General features: G+C 48.4%; 1 protein-coding gene across 1 annotated transcript; it reads right to left on the bottom strand.

Moving 5' to 3' along the window:
* Positions 1–1,161: 1,161 nt before the first annotated feature.
* PRDM13 (PR/SET domain 13) lies at positions 1,162–17,097 on the bottom strand (the record flags this gene model as incomplete). The annotated part of the gene is made up of 4 exons (XM_083497668.1): positions 16,845–17,097; positions 13,533–13,664; positions 13,310–13,430; positions 1,162–2,864 (listed from the first exon to the last, which is right to left on the bottom strand). The coding sequence occupies exons 1-4, from the start codon at positions 16,986–16,988 to the stop codon at positions 1,162–1,164; spliced, it is 2,100 nt and encodes a 699-aa protein (XP_083353794.1). The 5' UTR covers positions 16,989–17,097.
* Between the last annotated feature and the right edge of the window lie 1,499 nt (positions 17,098–18,596).

Below are 18,596 nucleotides of genomic sequence, written 5' to 3'. Positions count from 1 at the left end.
CTGCAACCTTACATATCCTCTCTTAGAAGCAAGTCCCGTTGAAATCAGGAGAGCTTACTTCTGAGTAGACACGGTTAGGATCAGGTTGAATTACAATGGTAATGACCGGAGCGAGCCTTGAGGTCATGGTATGTGTTGGAAGAGCTGCTGCTTGTAGCACTCTGAGAGGGGTTTGCATGGGGTTAAGGCAGATTAGAGTGGGGGACCTCAGATGTTCCTAAACTGTTCCTCTGTCCTTTGATCTTAAAACTGCTTAGGTTGCCGCTCCTCACTTCCTGTCACCTGCTCACTTATCTTTGAGATCTCTTGGAGAGAGGTCATCTTGGATCTACCTGTGGGATGTATCATCACTAAAGCAGCCAAACACAACATTGTTGCCTAGAGTGGACACACAGGGGAATGTTGCTCTCTAGACAGGGAGGACTTCCTGTCATACCTGCTCTGGAGCCTCCTCCCCCTGTGTGTGACCAACATTCCCACACACTACCTCTGCTGTGAACAAAGACCGCGCATGGCTCTTTGTATCTCCCACTTAGCCAGGGTAAGGAATCTTTCCTACCCAGGTTGACAGAATCCTCAGTTTCCCTGCATCATCTAGACCAGAAGATTATTGTTTGACATAAATTCCCGTCAAGGTACCTGAAGGAATTCACATTGGTGGAGGCCGTTCTTACACATGCGCAGTGTCACTGCGTTCGGTAGGAATTACACTGCACTTCTGAACATACCGGTTACACTGCGTGTATAGCCGGGCTAGCCAACGTGACACCCTCTAGATGCTGCTCTACCGCCAAATCCAACAGCCCCAGCGCCATGGCCAATGGTGAAGGATGCTGGGAACTGTAGTCCAAAAACATGTGGAGGGCGCCACGTTGGCTACCCGTAGTGTACAGCTTAGCAGCCCCCACGGGCTGGAAGGGGGTCGAGGGAAAGGACAGAAATGATTTGAAATCTTATGCGGGCATGTCTTAAAACGAGCCGCTGTTGTGTTGAAGCAAAACTGTCCTGTTCCTAGGGGAAGAAGGGGGTCGTTTTCTTAGTCAAGGAGCGAGTGAATCAGCAGAGCCGGTGGAGAGGAAAGCAGCGGCGGCGGCAGCAGCTTTGGCAGCGCCGTTCCCCAAGCCCACCCCTACTTATCCCCCGACCGCCTCGAGCTGCTTCCTATTGCTGCTCCTTGGCCCGGCAGCCTCCGCCTCCGCTGCTGCTGCCGCCCGTGTCTTGGTCGCTCTGATCGTCCGTGAAGCAGACGTCGACGTCGCTCTCATTGTCAGTCTTTGGCTCCTGCAGCTCCGGGCGCGCGTACCCGGCGGCGTCGGCGCCGCTCCTGTCCTCTGCGCCGCCGGCGCCGCCCTTGGGCAAGCTCTGGCCCGGGTGCCGGGACTTGACGTGCCTCTCCAGGTCCCGGCGCCGGACCAGCACTTTGCCGCAGAACTCGCAGCGGTAGGGCGTGTTGCCCTCGGCGTGCAGGCGGATGTGCTTGTTGAGGTTGCTGGGGTCCCCGAAGGGGCGCAAGCACACCTTGCACTTGAGCGGCTTGTAGCCGGTGTGAGTCCGCATGTGGATCTTCAGGCCGTACTTGCGCGAGTACAGCTTGCCGCAGTACAGGCACAAGTGGCCCGTCTTGGGCTTGCCGCCTGCCGGGCCCGACGACGCCGAGGGCTGCAAGCTCTCCAAGCGCCCGCGGCTCTTTTCGGCCGCCGCGATCTCCGACAGCTGCTGCGTGTGCATGGCGATCTCGCGGTCGATGCTGGCCAGGGAGCCCAGCTCCGACGGGTTCAGGCCCGCTGCCGCCGCCGCCGCTGCAGCCGCCGCCGCCGCGGCCCCGTTGAAATAGGACACGGACTCCGGGTACTTGAGGAGGTTGCCAAAGTGCAGCTTGAGCGGGTAGTAAGGGGCGCTGTAGAGCAGCTCGCCGTTGTAGACGGTGAAAGGCATGAAGGGCGGGAGGCTGCACTCCGCCGACGCGGAGAAGGGCTTGAGCCCGTCGAAGGGCGGCAGGGCGGCGGCGAAGCGCTCCAGGTGGAGTCCGCTGGGGAGAGGCGGGTAGCGGGCGGAGGCGGGCGGCGACAGGCTGGCGTGGAGACCCCTCTCGACGTGCTTGAAGGCGGACGTCTCCTCGAAGTGCGAGAGCAGCGGGAAGCCTCGGGCGCCCCCGGAATAAGCCAAGCCTGCCGCCGCCGCTGAGGGAGGTGGCGCGGTAGCCGCGTGGCACTTGGCATGGTGATGGTGGTGATGGTGGTGATGAGGCTGGGGCGCGTGGTGCTGCTGCTGCGCGTGGCCGTGGGGGCCGCTGCCCACGCCTAGGGGGCCTTCGCCGCTGGAGCGGCCGGGCTTGAGGCTCCCCAAGAGCTTGCTGAAGCCGCTGGCCTTGCCCTCTTCCCGGAAAGAAGAGGCCGGTGGAGAAGAGTCCGCCTGGTTCGCTTTGGCCAGGCCGGCAGGCTTGAAGGCGGACCTTGCCCCGGGGTAGAAGGACAGCCCGTTGCTGCCGCCGCTTCCCAGCAGGCCCAGGAACTGCCCCGGACCCCGTCCCGTCGAGCTGACGCTCATGTCCAAGGCCCTCTCCTGCTCCTCTTTGGCCGCCGCCTTGCGCCCCCCGCCGCCGCCCGCCTTGGCCACTGGCGGAGAGGCCGAGGATTCCCGCTTGATGCTCTCCCTGGAGCCGCCGGCGCAGTGGGTCCTTAAGGACGCCGGCGCGGCCGCGGGCTTCAGCGACAGGCTGAACAGGTCCGAAGGCCGGGAGTGTTCCGGCGAGCCCAGGAAGCTGCGGCCGTTGTTCAGCACGCAGTGGAAGTGGACGTGCGCCTTGAGGCTGTTGGGGTACTTGAAGGTCCGCCAGCAGTACCAGCAGATGTAGCGCTCTTCGCCTAGCAGAGGGAAAGCAAAGCAGGGAGACATTAACTAGGCAAACACAGAGAAACCCCAACTAAGCTCTTCTCACAGATTTGGAACCAGGTGCCTGGGAATATGAAACCTGGATCTGAAATATTATATGTTCAACTTTGAAAGTGAGAAATGCTTGAAGCAGAGGTTGCTAATCTCGGGCCTTCTAGACGTCCAACTCCCGTCAGCCCTCAATGCTTTGTGATGATGGGAGCCGTAGTTCAGTCACCTGTTAACCACCACCCCACCACCCCCATTTGAAGGCTAGGTCAGCGTGGAGGCAACTTGAGAAGTGTTTGCTAATGTCCCAATATTTAATTACTGCACACCCATTGCGGAAACAGATGCTGTCCGTGCAGCATTATCCATAATTTTGAGTGTTGTGTAAACGTGGAATTTGATTCAGATTTTGTCGGAATACACATAATGTCTCTCGCTTTGTTTGTTTTTTAATGTGAAGTCGTGTGGCATTCATACTTCACAGCTATTATAATATTATTATAATTTATTGAATTTGTTCGTCGCTTTATCTTGCCCTGGGCAACCCACTTGCCAGTTGTGCACTGCCAACTACCAATGTGGAGAATACTCTGCCCATAATTAAACACTGTAGTTAATTGTCTTTCATAAATTCACTCACGTTCTTTTTTTTTTTTAAGTTCATCCATATACTTTTAGCAAAGACCAGCATTGGGGCATATTAAGTCCATTCATGCACATATCAACTCCCCACCCAAACATGCGGAGATGAAATCGGACTACATCATGCCACAGTCACATAGCAAGCATCTCTCTCAGTCTCTGCTGAGGTCCCCTCCAATGCATTCCAGCCAACCATGTTCGGATAGATGCCCATAATCATTTATCCAAGTCGGTATAGCGACCTGTAGTGCCTGGGTAGTCATTTCATTGTTGCACTTGGGAAGTTGCTTTACGCCAGGTCAGACTGTTGGTCCGTCTACGTCAGTGCTGTCTACACCGGCTGACAGCAGCAGCTCTCCAAGGTGTCTTGGAGATGCTGGGGGTCGAATCTGGAACCTCCTGCGTGCAAAGCAGTTGCTCTCAGATGTGTGGGAGCGGCGAAGTTGGCATTACTGCGCTGACATTCAAGGCAGAGAACCAGATTCTGGGGTGATTCCGGGTTTAGTGGTAGAGCACGCGCTTCACGTGCAAAAAAGGTCCTATGGGTTCAGTTCCCTGGGATCTCAAGGAAATGGTCGTATCTGAAGCCCTGGACGGCGAAGACAAGTCCACATAGATAAGTATAGAGGTAGATGGATCAAATGTCTGTAGAATGGATTTTGACACTAGGAGAGGATATATTGTTTAGTTATTTAATAATATGGGTTGCCATGTTTTGAAGAGCAAAAAAAGGGACACTATTGCCGATTTCTACTTTTACCTATGGATCGTTATGACGACTCTCATTTTACCTACTCATGAAAAAGAGGGCGTGTCCTGGAAAAAGGGGACATTTGGCATCTTTGCTTGCTCCCGTGAGATCAGCAGAGTACCACGCTTTGCACCTTAAACTTGGAAGCTTAGACGAGCTTGATTTAACGTTCTAGAAAGAATAACTTAAAATACTTCCACGTCTGACTCGGCATAAGACCGCATGCAGGGTACACAGCCTGCACTGCGCCTCTGCTATTGTAGTGGAACCCTGCGTAACTATTAACAATTGATATTAATCCGTTGCATCCCATATATTGTTTATGTTCACAACTCCGCCAAGCTGAGAGGACTCCACTTAAATAGATAACTGAACAGATTTGTGAATCAAAAGCCCAACACTAGGCCATGGCAACTCTCAGGAAGGAATGTGGTTACAAGATGGCCACTAATCGGAACCTCTCAGGGTTAGAACATCAAATCAGAGCTAACACCCTGGCATAGTCTCAAGAACAGGAAGCCATAGTGGATGGCTTTTCGGAACGCGTTAGGAGGGAGTGAGGTTGATAAATAACGAGAGCCTTTCCCTGCTTTGAAAACTGTGCATGTGGACTTGGAAGTAAGCCCTACTGGGTTCAAATGGACTTAGGCAAGTGTGAGAATTAGGGTTGCAACCATAAAATTGCAGGCTTTGAACTGACCTTAAGTTTGGAGCCCAGCGCTAACTTACTACAGAGAATTCTGTTGCCACCTACAACGAGAAGTTTCCAGGGTGAATGATTTGAGAACTGCATTCTGATTCATTGTCTGGCAAAGTCAACTTACTTGGATTTAAGCCAGTTCAGCAGCAGAGACGTTAGCGGAACTAAACCCATTTCATTCATATTTAAACGCTTCATCTCTTAACTAGACTGTGATTTGGAGTTCCCATTCTTTTACCTCCGTGGAAAACCGACAATCACTTAAACGTGGATCTGCCTGCTTCAGGCGGCAATCCCATAGTTATAGGAAGTTACCGAAACTCAACAAGACTTAATTCTGAATAGGCGTGTGTATAGAGTTGCACTGTCAGTCAGTCAGTAGTCCCTTGTTTCTCTCTTAGTCCCGTCCCAGTTACTATAGACTTGTGACTTTAATACGAGTGTGTGAGTAGCATTAGAAAAGTCGTTATAAGTAATTTATCGGATTAGCAGCCTTCTTACATGAGTGTTTATGCGCAAGGATTTACTTTTCAGTAAACGTGCTTACCATTAAAGCAGTGGACGGCTGTGACTATCCCCTACTCGCCTTTGGAGCCCACACTTAGGGTAACATAGAAAGAGCTCCTTATTCCATTTGCACAGAGAGCAGGTAAGGAGTGCCTAAGATGCGCTCCGAGGGCACCTGAGGCCAACACCTTGTTGAAGCTGATCTGGTATGTGTCTGCACTTTGCTGGAAGGGAGACTGCTTGGGTTCAATGAGGAAAGAAAGGTGATATATGAATGTAAGATATAAGGAAGGAGGGATAGAAGCGCATGGCTCAGTGGTTAGAGCACCTGCCTTGCATGCGGAATGTCCCAAGGTTCGAGCTCCGGCATGTCGAGGTAGGGCTGGAAGAGACTCCCTGTCTAAAACCTCGAGAGCCGCTGCCAATTTGTGTAGACCTAGAAAGACCAATCGGGTCTGATTTAGTCGAAGGCACTTCCCTCTATTTTTCCATAGTACACGCGTGTGTGGCTGGAATCAATCTCAGAATGTGATTGTAAATAACGAGAGAGCTAGCGGTTGTCGAGATTCCTTTAAAAAAAAAAAAAGATGTATGGCTGTGGAATATGAATCCTAAACTGCTAGTGCCTTTCTCTGTTGAGTACTGAGAGAGGAGGGAGGTAGAGAGTTGAGTAAAAAGCAGTGCAAAGGCAGAGGGCCACAAATGCGCTCTGGCTGGGCTGCCTTTGGACTCCACGAGGAATGAAAAGCGCGCAGCTGTTGCCTTAACGCCTGTGTCCGGAGGCCCATCTGTTGACGTTTGCAGAATAGGTGGCGTATGTCAGGGAGCTGACGCAAGGAAACAAAGGCCAATCTAATGATCATGAGCCTCCCATTACCAGGCGAGACAATATCCTATATGTATGGGCCATACGTAATCGGTCCTTTCAGAATACAATGCCCTTTGTGCCCCCCGATCCTTAAACGCTTGGCGTTCCCTAAGGCGGAACAAACCGACGGGGCGACTTCGTGCTCCTGCGATACGCACGTCCCCTTCTTTCGATACTTTGTCGAGACGGTGGGGCCATTGCAACAGAACACGGAAGTTTTGCACCGGAGGATTCACCAGCAAGGGTTAAATTAAGCGACCAGCGCTTCAAAGCTATAGAGAGACTCGTAAAAGAGGTGGCATTTCCGAATGCAAAAAGAAAAGCCCCACAGGGATTCAATTGTGGGGGGTGGGGGGTGGGCGGAATATGAAATAGTGAACAAGCAAATCGCTTAGAGAGGGAAAGACAGATAGTGAAGAGCCTGGCTAGGGCAAAGAATGAAAGATAATGTATAGCTTGTGGAATATATATTGGATCATCTGTCTTCTACATGTGGTTCTAAAAGTTGAAACACATACATATAATAAACGCCAAACCTAGATACAGATATATTACTCTCAATAACATAGGAGCAGTCCTGCAGGACCAGAGCAAAGCCCGCCTAATCCTGCATCCTGTTCTTGCAATGGCCAATCAGATGCCAATGTACTTTCCATGCTCTCTGACCGTAGGCCATCCTGGGGCTAATGGCACCTGGGGTCCAACCACACCTGGTTACCTTGTAAGTTTATATGTCAATAAGATTTGTGATCTATGCATTAGTTGGCCATCTCAGCGAAATAATTGTGAATGTCCCTGGCTGCTTACTAGAGACGGCCGTGGGCTACGGTTCCTGGGTTTAGTGGCGGTGGTGGTGCTTGGCCGATAGGATTCCAGCGATAGGATTCCGTCGCTGGTTAACGTGAAACTGGCGTGTAGGATAGGACGCCCGAGAAGGCATAGGAGGCGCTAGGTCTCGATCCTACTGGAATAAGCAAGCCAAAGGGTCTTTTAAAAACGACAGTCAGTTCAAGAATCAACCAGCGTGGAACTGTTCATTAACTGCAGAGAAAACTGAAGTCTTTCTGTTCAGTGATACTGTAGCTCCCTCCCAGCCTGAGTGTCAGTAGTTGCAAGCATCCTATGGCCTTACACTGGAAAGGCAGATAACTCGGTTGCAAGGGATGAATGAATAGGAAGCCGCAATAAAACTTTACGAATTTACGTCTACAGTCCTAAACACATTGGATTATAGGACCTACATCTCATCATAAACGTGCATGGTTAGGATGGCGCTGTTAACAAGCTTAACTGAGTAGCTTTCTCCGGCTGGCGAGCTCGTCAAAGGCTGCGCTCTCCAATTATCTTTGTTTGCAAACACTAACGATCCCTAAACCCAGACTGCTGGCTTCTGTCCTCCTCTCCCTCCCCCCCCCCCCATTCTCGATTCACATTATGCTGCTAAGAGCCTCGTTTACTCAATCTATGACTAAATGGAGCGAGTCAAACACTTTTGTGAAACTAAAAGTGCCACCCTCTTTCCAGTTCCACTTGCCTGACAACTGTTTTTGTCTCAGGGTTTGTGTTGCCGTTTTAGGACTGAATGAAAGTCTGCTCGAGAAAGTTAAGAATAATTTTAGCGAAGCTGGGGAAGCTGAGCATAAGAATTGGGTTGGCACGCCAGTACTAAGTAAGGCTGGTTTTGTTTGTTTGTTTGTTTGTTTTGTTTGTTTGTTTTTCAAGAGGGGCTCCTGTACCTGTAGCAGCTGCAAAAAGAATTCAGCAGACGCACGCAGGCGATATGGGGTGATGGTGAAAAAAAGTTCGCCTATTGAATGTCTCGCGCAGTTCGCAATTCTCCAGAAGCAAATCGTGTAGATTTTGCCGAGACTTCAGTTCCCTACACGTTTTAGGTTATCAAGGAAGAAAGAATCTCTGACTAGAGACTCGCTGAATCGGCTTTTAACATCTAAATCCTTCCCCACAAAAAGTCGTGGTTCAAGGTGCTTCCAATTGCGTTAGTCCTTATGTATTTTAATTTCGTATGAAGGGTTTAGTAATTGCCAGAAGCTTAGAAATTGCTAAAATGCAGTGCTGGGAAAGAAAATGCTAACTAGCAGAAGTTTTCCAGTCCTTAATAAGCTTGTGTCACTTGAAATCTGTAACACTTACTTGGGATTAAGCATATTTAGGGTCACAGGCCACAGCAGTAACAGGATGCTAATTTTAGACCTGGCCAATATCCGACGGACTTTCTTAGTTATTATGGACTCTAAGCACAGAGACGGTGTTTCCGGGAAGGGAGATAGGAAAGACGGGGCTTCGTCCCCTTCATGATCGTTGTTGTTATATTGAAAAGACATGCTTCCGAGAGGTGTACAGTTTTGGGAAAGTGGGCGTCAAAGTAACACCTTCAGGTACAACAAATCCCATCTTAAATCCCGGATTTTCCCAGTTAAAGAAGGAATAGTGAGAGCCCATGCACCTCCAAAACTTTGTTGGACTACAACTCCCATCATCCTTGACCATTGGTCATGCTGAATGGGGTTGAGAGAAGTGGAGTTCAACAACATCTGGAGGGCCACAGATGCCCCCTCCTCCCACGCCTGAGATAAAGGATCTCAGCTAGCAGAGCTAGGGAAGACACTTGCCAAGGAGAGGAAACAATATTGTGCTAGGCAGACCAATCATTGGACACACTCTAAAACAGATTTAGGTGATACTGGAACCCCTAAATTATGTGCCCGTGAATTTGCATCCTATTGATTTCAAGCCATGGAAAACAGAACACAAAGTGTCAAAATGAGACCCGTTGACTCTCTTTACACCTTATTATATAATGTATCTGCTAATATATGTTGCAAGGTGATAAGTTAACAAAAGTATTTTAAAAAGTCGTTGCAGTATGGTCAGAGTACATGACCATATCATAAAAATATGGGATCTTAATGTCTCAAAATGATGTCCAGTACAGTACAAGAAATCAGAGGAAAGGGAAAGGCTATAGCTCAATGGCATGCAGAAGGTTCCAAATTCAATCACCAGCATAGCCAAGTAGGGCAGGTAGAAACCTCAGTCTGAACCCCTGAATAGTTGCTGCTAGTCAGTGTAGACAGTGAAGCCAGTCCAAACCAGATGGACCAATGGTCTGACTCATTATGAGGCAGCTTCCTTTGGAGTCCAAACTTGTGCCTGTTTATTCAGAAGTAAGTCCTAAGCTAGGATGTTCAATTGGGCTTACTTCCTCCTGTGTGTTTAGGTTTGCAGCCCACCATAGCTGGTTTGTTTACTTATTTTCTTATTTGGGAGTAGACAATACTGAACAATTGTTGTTGTTGTTGTTTGAATTTATATACTGCCCTATACCCAGGGGTCTAGATGGAAAAATAGTCTGATAAGGCAGCTTCACAGTCTTTCCAGTGGTGGCCCCCTGATTGTGGAATACTCTCTGGTGCCATCATTATCAGCTTTTAGGTTCCAGGCAAATATGTGCATGTTCACCTAGGTACCTAGCTCTTAACTGGGGCCGTGTGTGTGTGTGTGTGTGTGTGTGTGTGTGTGTGTGTGTGTGTATACACACACACACACTGCCCTTAATCCAAGGGTCACAGGGCGGTTTACAATATAAAAACACACAAATATATATCATAACAACAAACAAAAACAATAACACCCCCATAGTTTAAAAGGCCATAGATTGTTTAATAAGTCAAAGGCCAATGACAGCCTAGCCAGTACTGGAGTACTGGTGTTCATCTTGTAGCAGGTTGGGGTAAGATTTGGCCTTCTTATGTTATTGCAGGATAGACACTTTTAGTCAATTAATATTCTTTTATCTTTTTGATGTATTTTAATGCATTATGCATGCTTTTATAATTGCAGGCCACTTTGAGACTTTTTGTAGTAAGCGACGAATCATTGCAACTATAATCATCATCCTAGCTATTGATACTAAATGCCTGTGAGGCAAAAGTTCTCCTTTCTGTGCACCATCTGTGATCTTTTGCATGGGATTTATAAATTTCCCATTGAGACCAGTAGATCTTACCATTTGTCTGGGATATAAAGTTGTGATTAAGAGTTCCCAGCCTCTTATACATATGTGAAATGGGCAATCAGATCAATTATTCATTGATAACTTTTTTGGAGGAGTTTTCTTGCATTAGGATAGTTCTCCTACATTGAAACTATTTTTTTCTGTTTCAGTAATTCCTGTCTACTAGTATTGGAGTAGGGTGGGGTCCTATTTCTTCCTCTAGTGTTTTTGGCTTGCTCCTAAATTCACTTTCCCTGAAGTACTTGGATTTAAAACAATTGACTTTCTCTCTTTCACCCTTCTCATGTAGTAAGGAGGATTATACCACACATAGGTGCAGAAAGCAGTAACATACATGGTTATGTTAAACGGTCCTCTGTAGCTGCCTTTTACATTTATATTACTTGCACTTTTGAAGAAGGGTCCTTGGAACGACAAGTTTCATTCCCTCTCACCACGCAGCCCAATCCTATACATTGCCACTCAGAAGCAGCTGCTCTGAGTTCAAAGGGCTTCCTCCCAAGCATGTGCAGTATCTACAAAATTATTCATCTAAGTATTCTGCAAACCCAAACTTGCAAAGTCCACAATCCTTTTAAACACAGTGGGGTTTACTTCTGATTAAACATGCATGGGTTGGGCCTGAGTGCAAGTTAAAGTCTGTTAGAGCTATGTGGGCCAATCCATATACAGTGGTACCTCGGGTTACATACGCTTCAGGTTACATATGCTTCAGGTTACAGACTCTGCTAACCCAGAGATAGTGCTTCAGGTTAAGAACTTTGCTTCAGGATAAGAACAGAAATCATGCTCCGGCGGCGCGGCAGCAGCAGGAGGCCCCATTAGCTAAAGTGGTGCTTCAGGTTAAGAACAGTTTCAGTTTAAGAACGGACCTCCGGAACGAATTAAGTATTTAACACGAGGTACCACTGTAACTGGAAATTGGATTTTAAGACGCTCTTCTCCTTGACCCATTTATTCTGCTAAACCTCTTGGGTTTGGTTCCAGTTATACTGCCTCGGATTGCGCCGAGCTGTTTTAAATCTAAGTCAGTGGTGTAGAACTTGCACTCTGTGGTGGAAATAACCTCCACCGGAATCAATGGACGTCAGTTCTAGCTGAAGCCTTTCGGAATGGCTGTTTGATGACTTAACAGCTAACACTCCAGTTTCATTAATTCGCTGTGCAATTCTAAACACGTCCCATCGCGTTCCTGGGACGTTGCTGAAAAGATAAAAGCGTGACCAGGACTGCAGCCAGAATCTCGTGGTAGATTCCATCACCAAGAAATGCTGCTGAATCCGTACAGCCTCTGTATTTTAACAGGATTAAGTTTCCTCTTTGTTTTAACATATTATCTCCTAAAGCTCACTAATCTACAGATAAAGGCTCACCGGCATTACGGATCCACAAGTCAATGAATCCGAGACGCCTAGTAGCTCCATGCACTTCCCTGCCTCAGAATCAACGAGTCTTTCCCGCCACCGGATATATATATATATAACAAGAGTACACAAAGCGTTAACTTGGACAAGAAGCTGTGGCCGCTCATTACCAGAGTGAAAAGGAGAACGAACTGATTGACTGAAAACATTATTCTTAAAAAATAAAAAAGTAGATGGAACAAAAATCCATTTCAAAATATAAACCATGGCTCCATAGCTATGATTGGGCGGGCTGCGGAAAGAAATCTGGCGAGCCGAGTTCTCCTCTGGCATTTGGAGAAGATCTAGTGGCATTTGTTTCTTTTGTAGTCCCTCCAAGAATTCCCAAGCTTTCCGAACAGCGCTGGAGGTGTCCTTTGCTTTTAAAGAACGCTCCCGTATGTCAGCGCGCATACTTTCCCGCTTTAAATGGACTATACCATCACTTCGAATAAGAACGGGTTCCGGAGGTTACGAGAAAAGCCGGAGAGGGAGATGCAAGGCAGATGCAAGGCAAAGCAAAGCACAAAAGCAGAAGGAAAGCCATCCTAGTCCTTTAGAACCAGCGAGCCTCTTTTAGCACGGGCGAGGGCAAAAACCAAAACTGTCGTATTGTAAGGAGAAGAATATCGGTGTGGCAGGGCGCCACAGAGGGAATCGGTGTACGTGCAGGAAAAGGCTGAGCAGGAACAGGGTCCAAACTCCCTTCTAGCACGGTCTAAATTCGTAGCTCAAGAACTATTCCAATGAAAGATTAACCGCATTGGGAAGACGGTATCTGGAGTAAATATGTATGTTTGACCTGCTTAAGCTACTTTTATCTTAGCTCTAAGCTGTGGTCCAATGCTGCCTTTTTATTGCAGTCCGGTCCACAATCCTGGTTCAGCCGTATTTAAGCCTTCCCCACTTCTTTCACGAAGCACTTGGCATGACTGGAGTTCTTCTTGCACATCAGCCCTCAGTCTTACTTACTTGAGAGTAAGCCCCATTAACTCCATTGAGGCTTTTCTCCGAGTGAGCATGCACAGGATCTAGCTGAGCAGCATGTATTTGCAAACATGTCTCATATAGATCCAGCACCACAAACGAACAGCTCGCTTGATCTTTTTAAAAACAACCACCACTGTTTACACTGGGATTTACTTCCAAGTTTGTGACAAGTTTATCAATTGCCCGTAGTTTGTTTTTTAGAGTTTAGGAGAAGGTATAAGACCGACCTACCGACACCCGCACACAAATTTATTAGCCAGTGTTGACTTTAACAGAGCTTACTTTCAAGTTCATTCCGCCTAAACTGCATTAAGTACTCGATGGTCTGCGGCTCAGCTGTTATCTTCCGTCTCGATTTAAGTTAAAATAAAAGAATCTGCAGGTTGAAACCCCAAACTTACTGGTGGGTAAATCCCATTGAACTCAGTGGGGCTTACAGCAAAACTCTCACTGTAACGCGTAGTTAGTTGATCAGCGCTGTGGGGAGGCTCTTCCTCCTTGCGCAAGTCGCTGGCCAAGGTGCTGTACGTACCTTTCTCGTCGTGCGTCGGAGTAGCCGTGGTGGGGATGTCAAACCATTGAGCCAACGAGCTGGAATACCACACGGTCAGCTCCTCTCCCGGCTGGACGTCTCGCAGCGCCCGATAGAAAATCTAGGAGAACAGAAAGAGCCCGTCAAGGGACCAGACAGCAAAGCCAATCTATCCAGCCCTGAGACAGAAAGGCTCATAGTTACTTAGGGAGGCTGTAGGTACCTGTCCGCCCGGTAGATCTGCAATAGCTTCCAAGGTCTGTTCTTGCGAATGCCTGGCAGCCCGGATTAACCCTATCCACTCCACAGCAGAGCCCCCGGCTTCGTCCACCAGTTCCCCTCTCAGCATCCGCACCTGGAACATAGGACAGCAGAGGCTGTCATTTATACCGCCAGTCAGTTCAAGGTCCTTGCTTTATTTAGCCAGAACAACATTCGCTGGTACTGAGCAGCTCCACAGACAAAAAGACCGCTAATGTTACATCCCTTACCCACACCATAACCTATTAAAATAATTTATTTGTCTAATTTCTCTCTTTGTTTGATCGTTTCCATGAGAAGTGGGTCCCACAATCAACAGAGAGAGGTGAACCAGTGCGCAGCTCGATCCTAGTCGGAGGCAGCAGCCAGGAGAAGAGTTAGAGGGCTAACCAAATGCAGCCATTGCTGCACTAATCCGGAACGGGGCAAAAGTCTCCTAGCAAACAGTTTGAGGATGGACACCTTCTTATTTTATAAGCGACTGGTTCTGTGGAATTGGAACGTGCATGCTTACTCGGTAGCAAATTCTCACTGCGTTCAAGGGCTCTTACTCCCAAATAGACGTTCATAGGATTGCAGCCGTAACTCCACTCTTTCATTTTGTTCTCCTTTATTTCATTTGAAAAGTCCTTCTAAGTAAGTATGCTTAGGCTCACGGCTTTATTGTCTTGGGGGAGATTTAAATCCTCTTAAATCCAGGTGGGTCGAAGTTGGGGAGTTTCGGTCAATGTGACAGCTATATATATATAGTCTTTAGGATCAATGTGCCAATTAACTTAGATAGCAGTCGATTGTTAGACTTAGCCAGAGCTGTGAACCAGGTTGTCCATCGGGTTTGAATCGACGTGTGTCGGCTTCACTGCCACGTAATTGCAGCTACCAAGGGAGCGGGTGGCGCTGTGGTCTAAACCACTGAGCCTCTTGGGCTTGCTGATCGGAAGGTCTACGGTTCGAATCCGTGAGCTCCTGTTGCTCTGTCCCAGCGTCTGCCAACCTGGCAGTTCAAAAGCACAACAGTGCAAGTAGATAAATAGGTACCGCTGCAGCGGGAAGGTAAATGGCGTTTACGTGCGCTCTGGCTTCCATCACGGTGTTCCGTTGCGCCAGTAGTGATTTAGTCATGCTGGCCACATAACCGGGAAAGCTGTCTATGGACAAATGCCGGCTCCCTTAGCCTGAAAAGCGAGATGAGCGCCGCATCCCATAACCGCTAACCGTCCAGGGGTCCTTAATTGCAGCTACCAATAAAGGGACACCTCCACTCGATGCCATGTCATTCCGAAGTGAGACAAGTGAGATAAGTGCATAAGTTGCCCTGAGGTCAGTGTTCCCCAAACGCCCTATATACACTCTTTAAACAATCCCTCTTAGTTGGGAAAAGAGCCTTCTTCAAACTCTCTTCCGCTTGTCACTTTCCCTGACCTATAGGGCTGCAGCCTGAAAAGACGAAGGGGAACATATTTAAGAACCATAGTTATTAAATTTCCCCCTTCGAGGGGGAAATGGCTACACCTACGTTTCAAGCTTCCCAGCCCCTGTAGGATAATTAATTAACGAATAATCTAATCAGAAATAATAAAAAAGAGGATGAGAGCAAAAGAGGAAGAGGGCAGGAGCAACTCTGTTGAGCCTCAGAGTCTTGCCTCATCCTTCATAATCTGCTTGGTCATACAGAGAGAGCGAGCAAATGAGGGGCTACCTCTTTGAATGACCAGGCAATAAAAGTCACTGTAACAAAGGCAGCCTAAAGGGAGCAACCAACGGAGCCAGATGAGAAATAAATTTGAAGGGGCTGGCAGAGCGTTTAAAAACAATTAAAGGGCATTCAGAATCCGAGCGGAACGTACGACAAACCTCTGCGCTTTGGGGAAGAAAGGAGACAACGTTGCCTTCTGCTAAGCTCATCCGAGGAGATGCTCGAAGGCTGCAATCCACACACACAAACAAATCTTTCTTATTTGGGGTTCCTTTTGGAGACTTCTCTGTAAAGCACTCGAGAAGCAGTGATCAACATTTGGAGCCAGCTGGGAAATCAGCTCGATTGCTCCGATCCTCTTTTGCTTGGTCAATGTTTCTTATGGACTGAAATCCTCTTTAAAAGCAAAACAAAACAACAATGACGGTGACTGTGGCGAGCCCGCGAGAATTTCGGCGTTAAAAGTGTGCTTCATAAATTGGATCATTCCAGACTTGGGGTCTGTGGGAGGACTGTTTTCATCTCTTATCTTTGCATTCATTTGGGTTCTGCACAGATGCCTGTGGGGAAAGCTCACAATTGCCCTCCCTTGCACTTCATGGCCTTAAGGCCCCAGCACTCCCTAAACAAACAAACATCGACGCGCTCTTGTGCGCGTGTGTGCATCTGTCACCTTCAAGCAGGTGATGAGACGGACTGTAGTCCAGGAAAGCGTAAACCACAATAAATCCGCAAGTCTTTAAGGAGCCGCAAGTCTGTGGATTTCGCTCCCACAAACTTCCACCATCCAGCCACCCTTCTTGAAATCTCAACTGCAGGCCGCTTTTGTTTCGGGCGATGTTTTCCTGCGGTTTTTTTATCCTGCATGAGAGGCAAATCTCACCTGGTGCCGTTAGGAACCTTTAGATTTCGTTTCACTTAACTGCTATTTTGCCTCTTCCACTTTAAGGTTAAAAAAGAACCTTGAAACAGAAGGTAAACATAGTACATTCAATAAAAGCAGCTGGCATCGCAGGCAACAGGGGTCGAGCTACCAGTTCATTCATTCATTATTTTATTTCGTGTTGTGAATATATATCCGATTTCGTATCCACCACTCTGGTATCAGGGTGGAGGATCAGCCGGAGGAAACTATTTAACTTGATTTACCCGGATTTGATTTCCTAGAATTCGGGGTGCGGGGCGGGGGGCACCAGTAAGTCTGTTGACCGCCTCTGTCTCGTTTTTCTAGCTTCCCCCTCCCCACCTACGTCCAATCCAGCAGGGTTCAATACTGGTCGTCGTCCCCCATCCCCGCAAATAAGTCATCTCAAGTCAGATATCTCCCTCGAAAGGCCAGGTCTGAAAGAGAGGAGGTCGCCCCCATCCCCGCAGCCTCTTGGCTTCGTGAAGATCCGAAGAGCAGAGGTGCTTCGTGTGGACACCCAAACCCGTTTATGAACGGAGGAGGGGGAGAGAGAAATAACTTTGCTGCGGAAACATTCCCTTGCAAGGATGCGCGCCAGCCCCTCGGACACTTCCCCTCCTTCCCCCCACCCTCCCTCCGCAGTGCTTTCCGCCAAGGTGCGGGAGCAATACCTTTTTCTTGGGTCCCGGCTCCCTGCGATCGGACAAGTACTTGCCCAGTTTGAAGGTGCCGGACACTGGACCCAGGCGCAGGCCAGCCGGGATGCAGCTCTCCGCGGTAACGCTGAGCGCCGGCGGACCCCGGCTGCTTTGCATCGCTGCCTCCGGGTTACAGACGCGGCGATCGGGAAAGGCGCCCAGGACTCTCTTCGAGTGACAGAAGGAGAGAGGGAGGCAGAAAGAGGGAGAGAGGCAGAGGCAGGCAGCGAGGAGGGCTGAGCCGCACCGGCGTTATCTCCGCCCGCAAAGTGACGCGGCCGACGGTGCGCGCCGCCTTTTCAATTGCCACACGAGGGCTCTCCCCTCGGCCCGCCGGTGCTCCAGGGCGCCGGGTTGGGGCGATGAGAGAGTGTGGCTCTTGCAGCAGCTGCCGAGTCCCACCCGAGAGGGTCACATGGAGATTTTCCCTAGCCCACCCCCACCCGCCCCATCCACCAACCTCTCTCTCTCTCCCCACCCACCCCAACGCATAATCAAGGGCTTTTTTGAATGGGGCAGCCAACAATGGCCCCGGCGACCTTCCCATTCCTAAAAATCCAATTTGTCAAGGGCAAAGAAAAGGCGCTGGTGAATCAAAGGTCTGGAGGGACCATTAATCCTCAGCATGGGGGATTGTCCCCGAGACAGTTACGATATTTTAAGTGACAAATCCACTGTATAATTTCTCCATAAATTTTACTTCCTTCGATTGTTCCCCGACAAACCAGTTTTGGAAAAGAAGGGAGTGTTTTAAGTCTACTTGGCTGAGCCTTTTGTCAGCCAGAAGACTTCAAAGATTTTTAATTCTCTTTCCTTGGGCTGGATTGTAAAGGCGATTAAACAAAGAGATTAGGGGGGGATGTTTGGAGGACTTGTTAACTTCTATTGATTCCTGGCGTGTGCCATACAGAAATTGGGCAGGTACTTGATGGGAAAACACCAGAAAATACCTACACTTTAAAAAAAGAGGGGGGACGGGGACGCTGCCATATTACCAATTCAGTGGGTTGGTTGGAGCCCAGAAATCCCTTTGCAACAACGGCTTGGTTCCTCAACTCTCATTTTTCTCCTGCTTTTAACTGCGTAAAACAGAGAAATCCTCGCCCTGAGTTGAAAGCACCAAGCTTCGCGTTTGGAAGCTCTCTAGAAATAGTTTTATTTGGCTGATCGAAGGAAGCGCCTTGTATTGGGCGAAAAAGGCGCACGAGCGCACAAAACAATACACAGGGGAAGTTCAGGCAGGAGTCTCGCGGAACGGATCCGTTTTTCAATTCCTGGATCCATTCTCCGACCCCGAGATAGGTCGCTAAGCTACAAAGATTGTTGTGGTCCGGTTCTTTTTTTAAAAAAACTTTCAATAGAAAAGTAGCACTCACATTCCAACAGGCCTAGAACAAAACGCAAACCATGTGCTCTATGGGATTTCCAAAGACGGACAAGAATTTATTTAAGAAATCCAGAGGAGAGGGGGAATGATGAGGAATGGTGACGAAATAATCCGAATACGTACTTGTCCGTGTCCATATTTATTCACTGGGTGAAGATAAAACACCCCAGAGGAAAGGCAGAGAGGAGGGACGGAAGAAATAAGCCAAAATTCGTAAAATACTTATCTGCAAGGAGATACTTTGAACATCATTGAGACTGGATTTGATATAAATACGGCTACAGCTGCAATCCTATGCACACACTAGCTGGGGCCCACTAAATAAAGGGGATTACCTC

Source organism: Podarcis liolepis, assembly GCF_965112155.1.
Source record: "Podarcis liolepis genome assembly, chromosome: 3".
Lineage (NCBI taxonomy): Eukaryota > Metazoa > Chordata > Lepidosauria > Squamata > Lacertidae > Podarcis > Podarcis liolepis.
The sequence above is the reverse complement of the archived record's forward strand: the minus strand, read 5'-3'. Positions and strand labels throughout refer to the sequence as shown.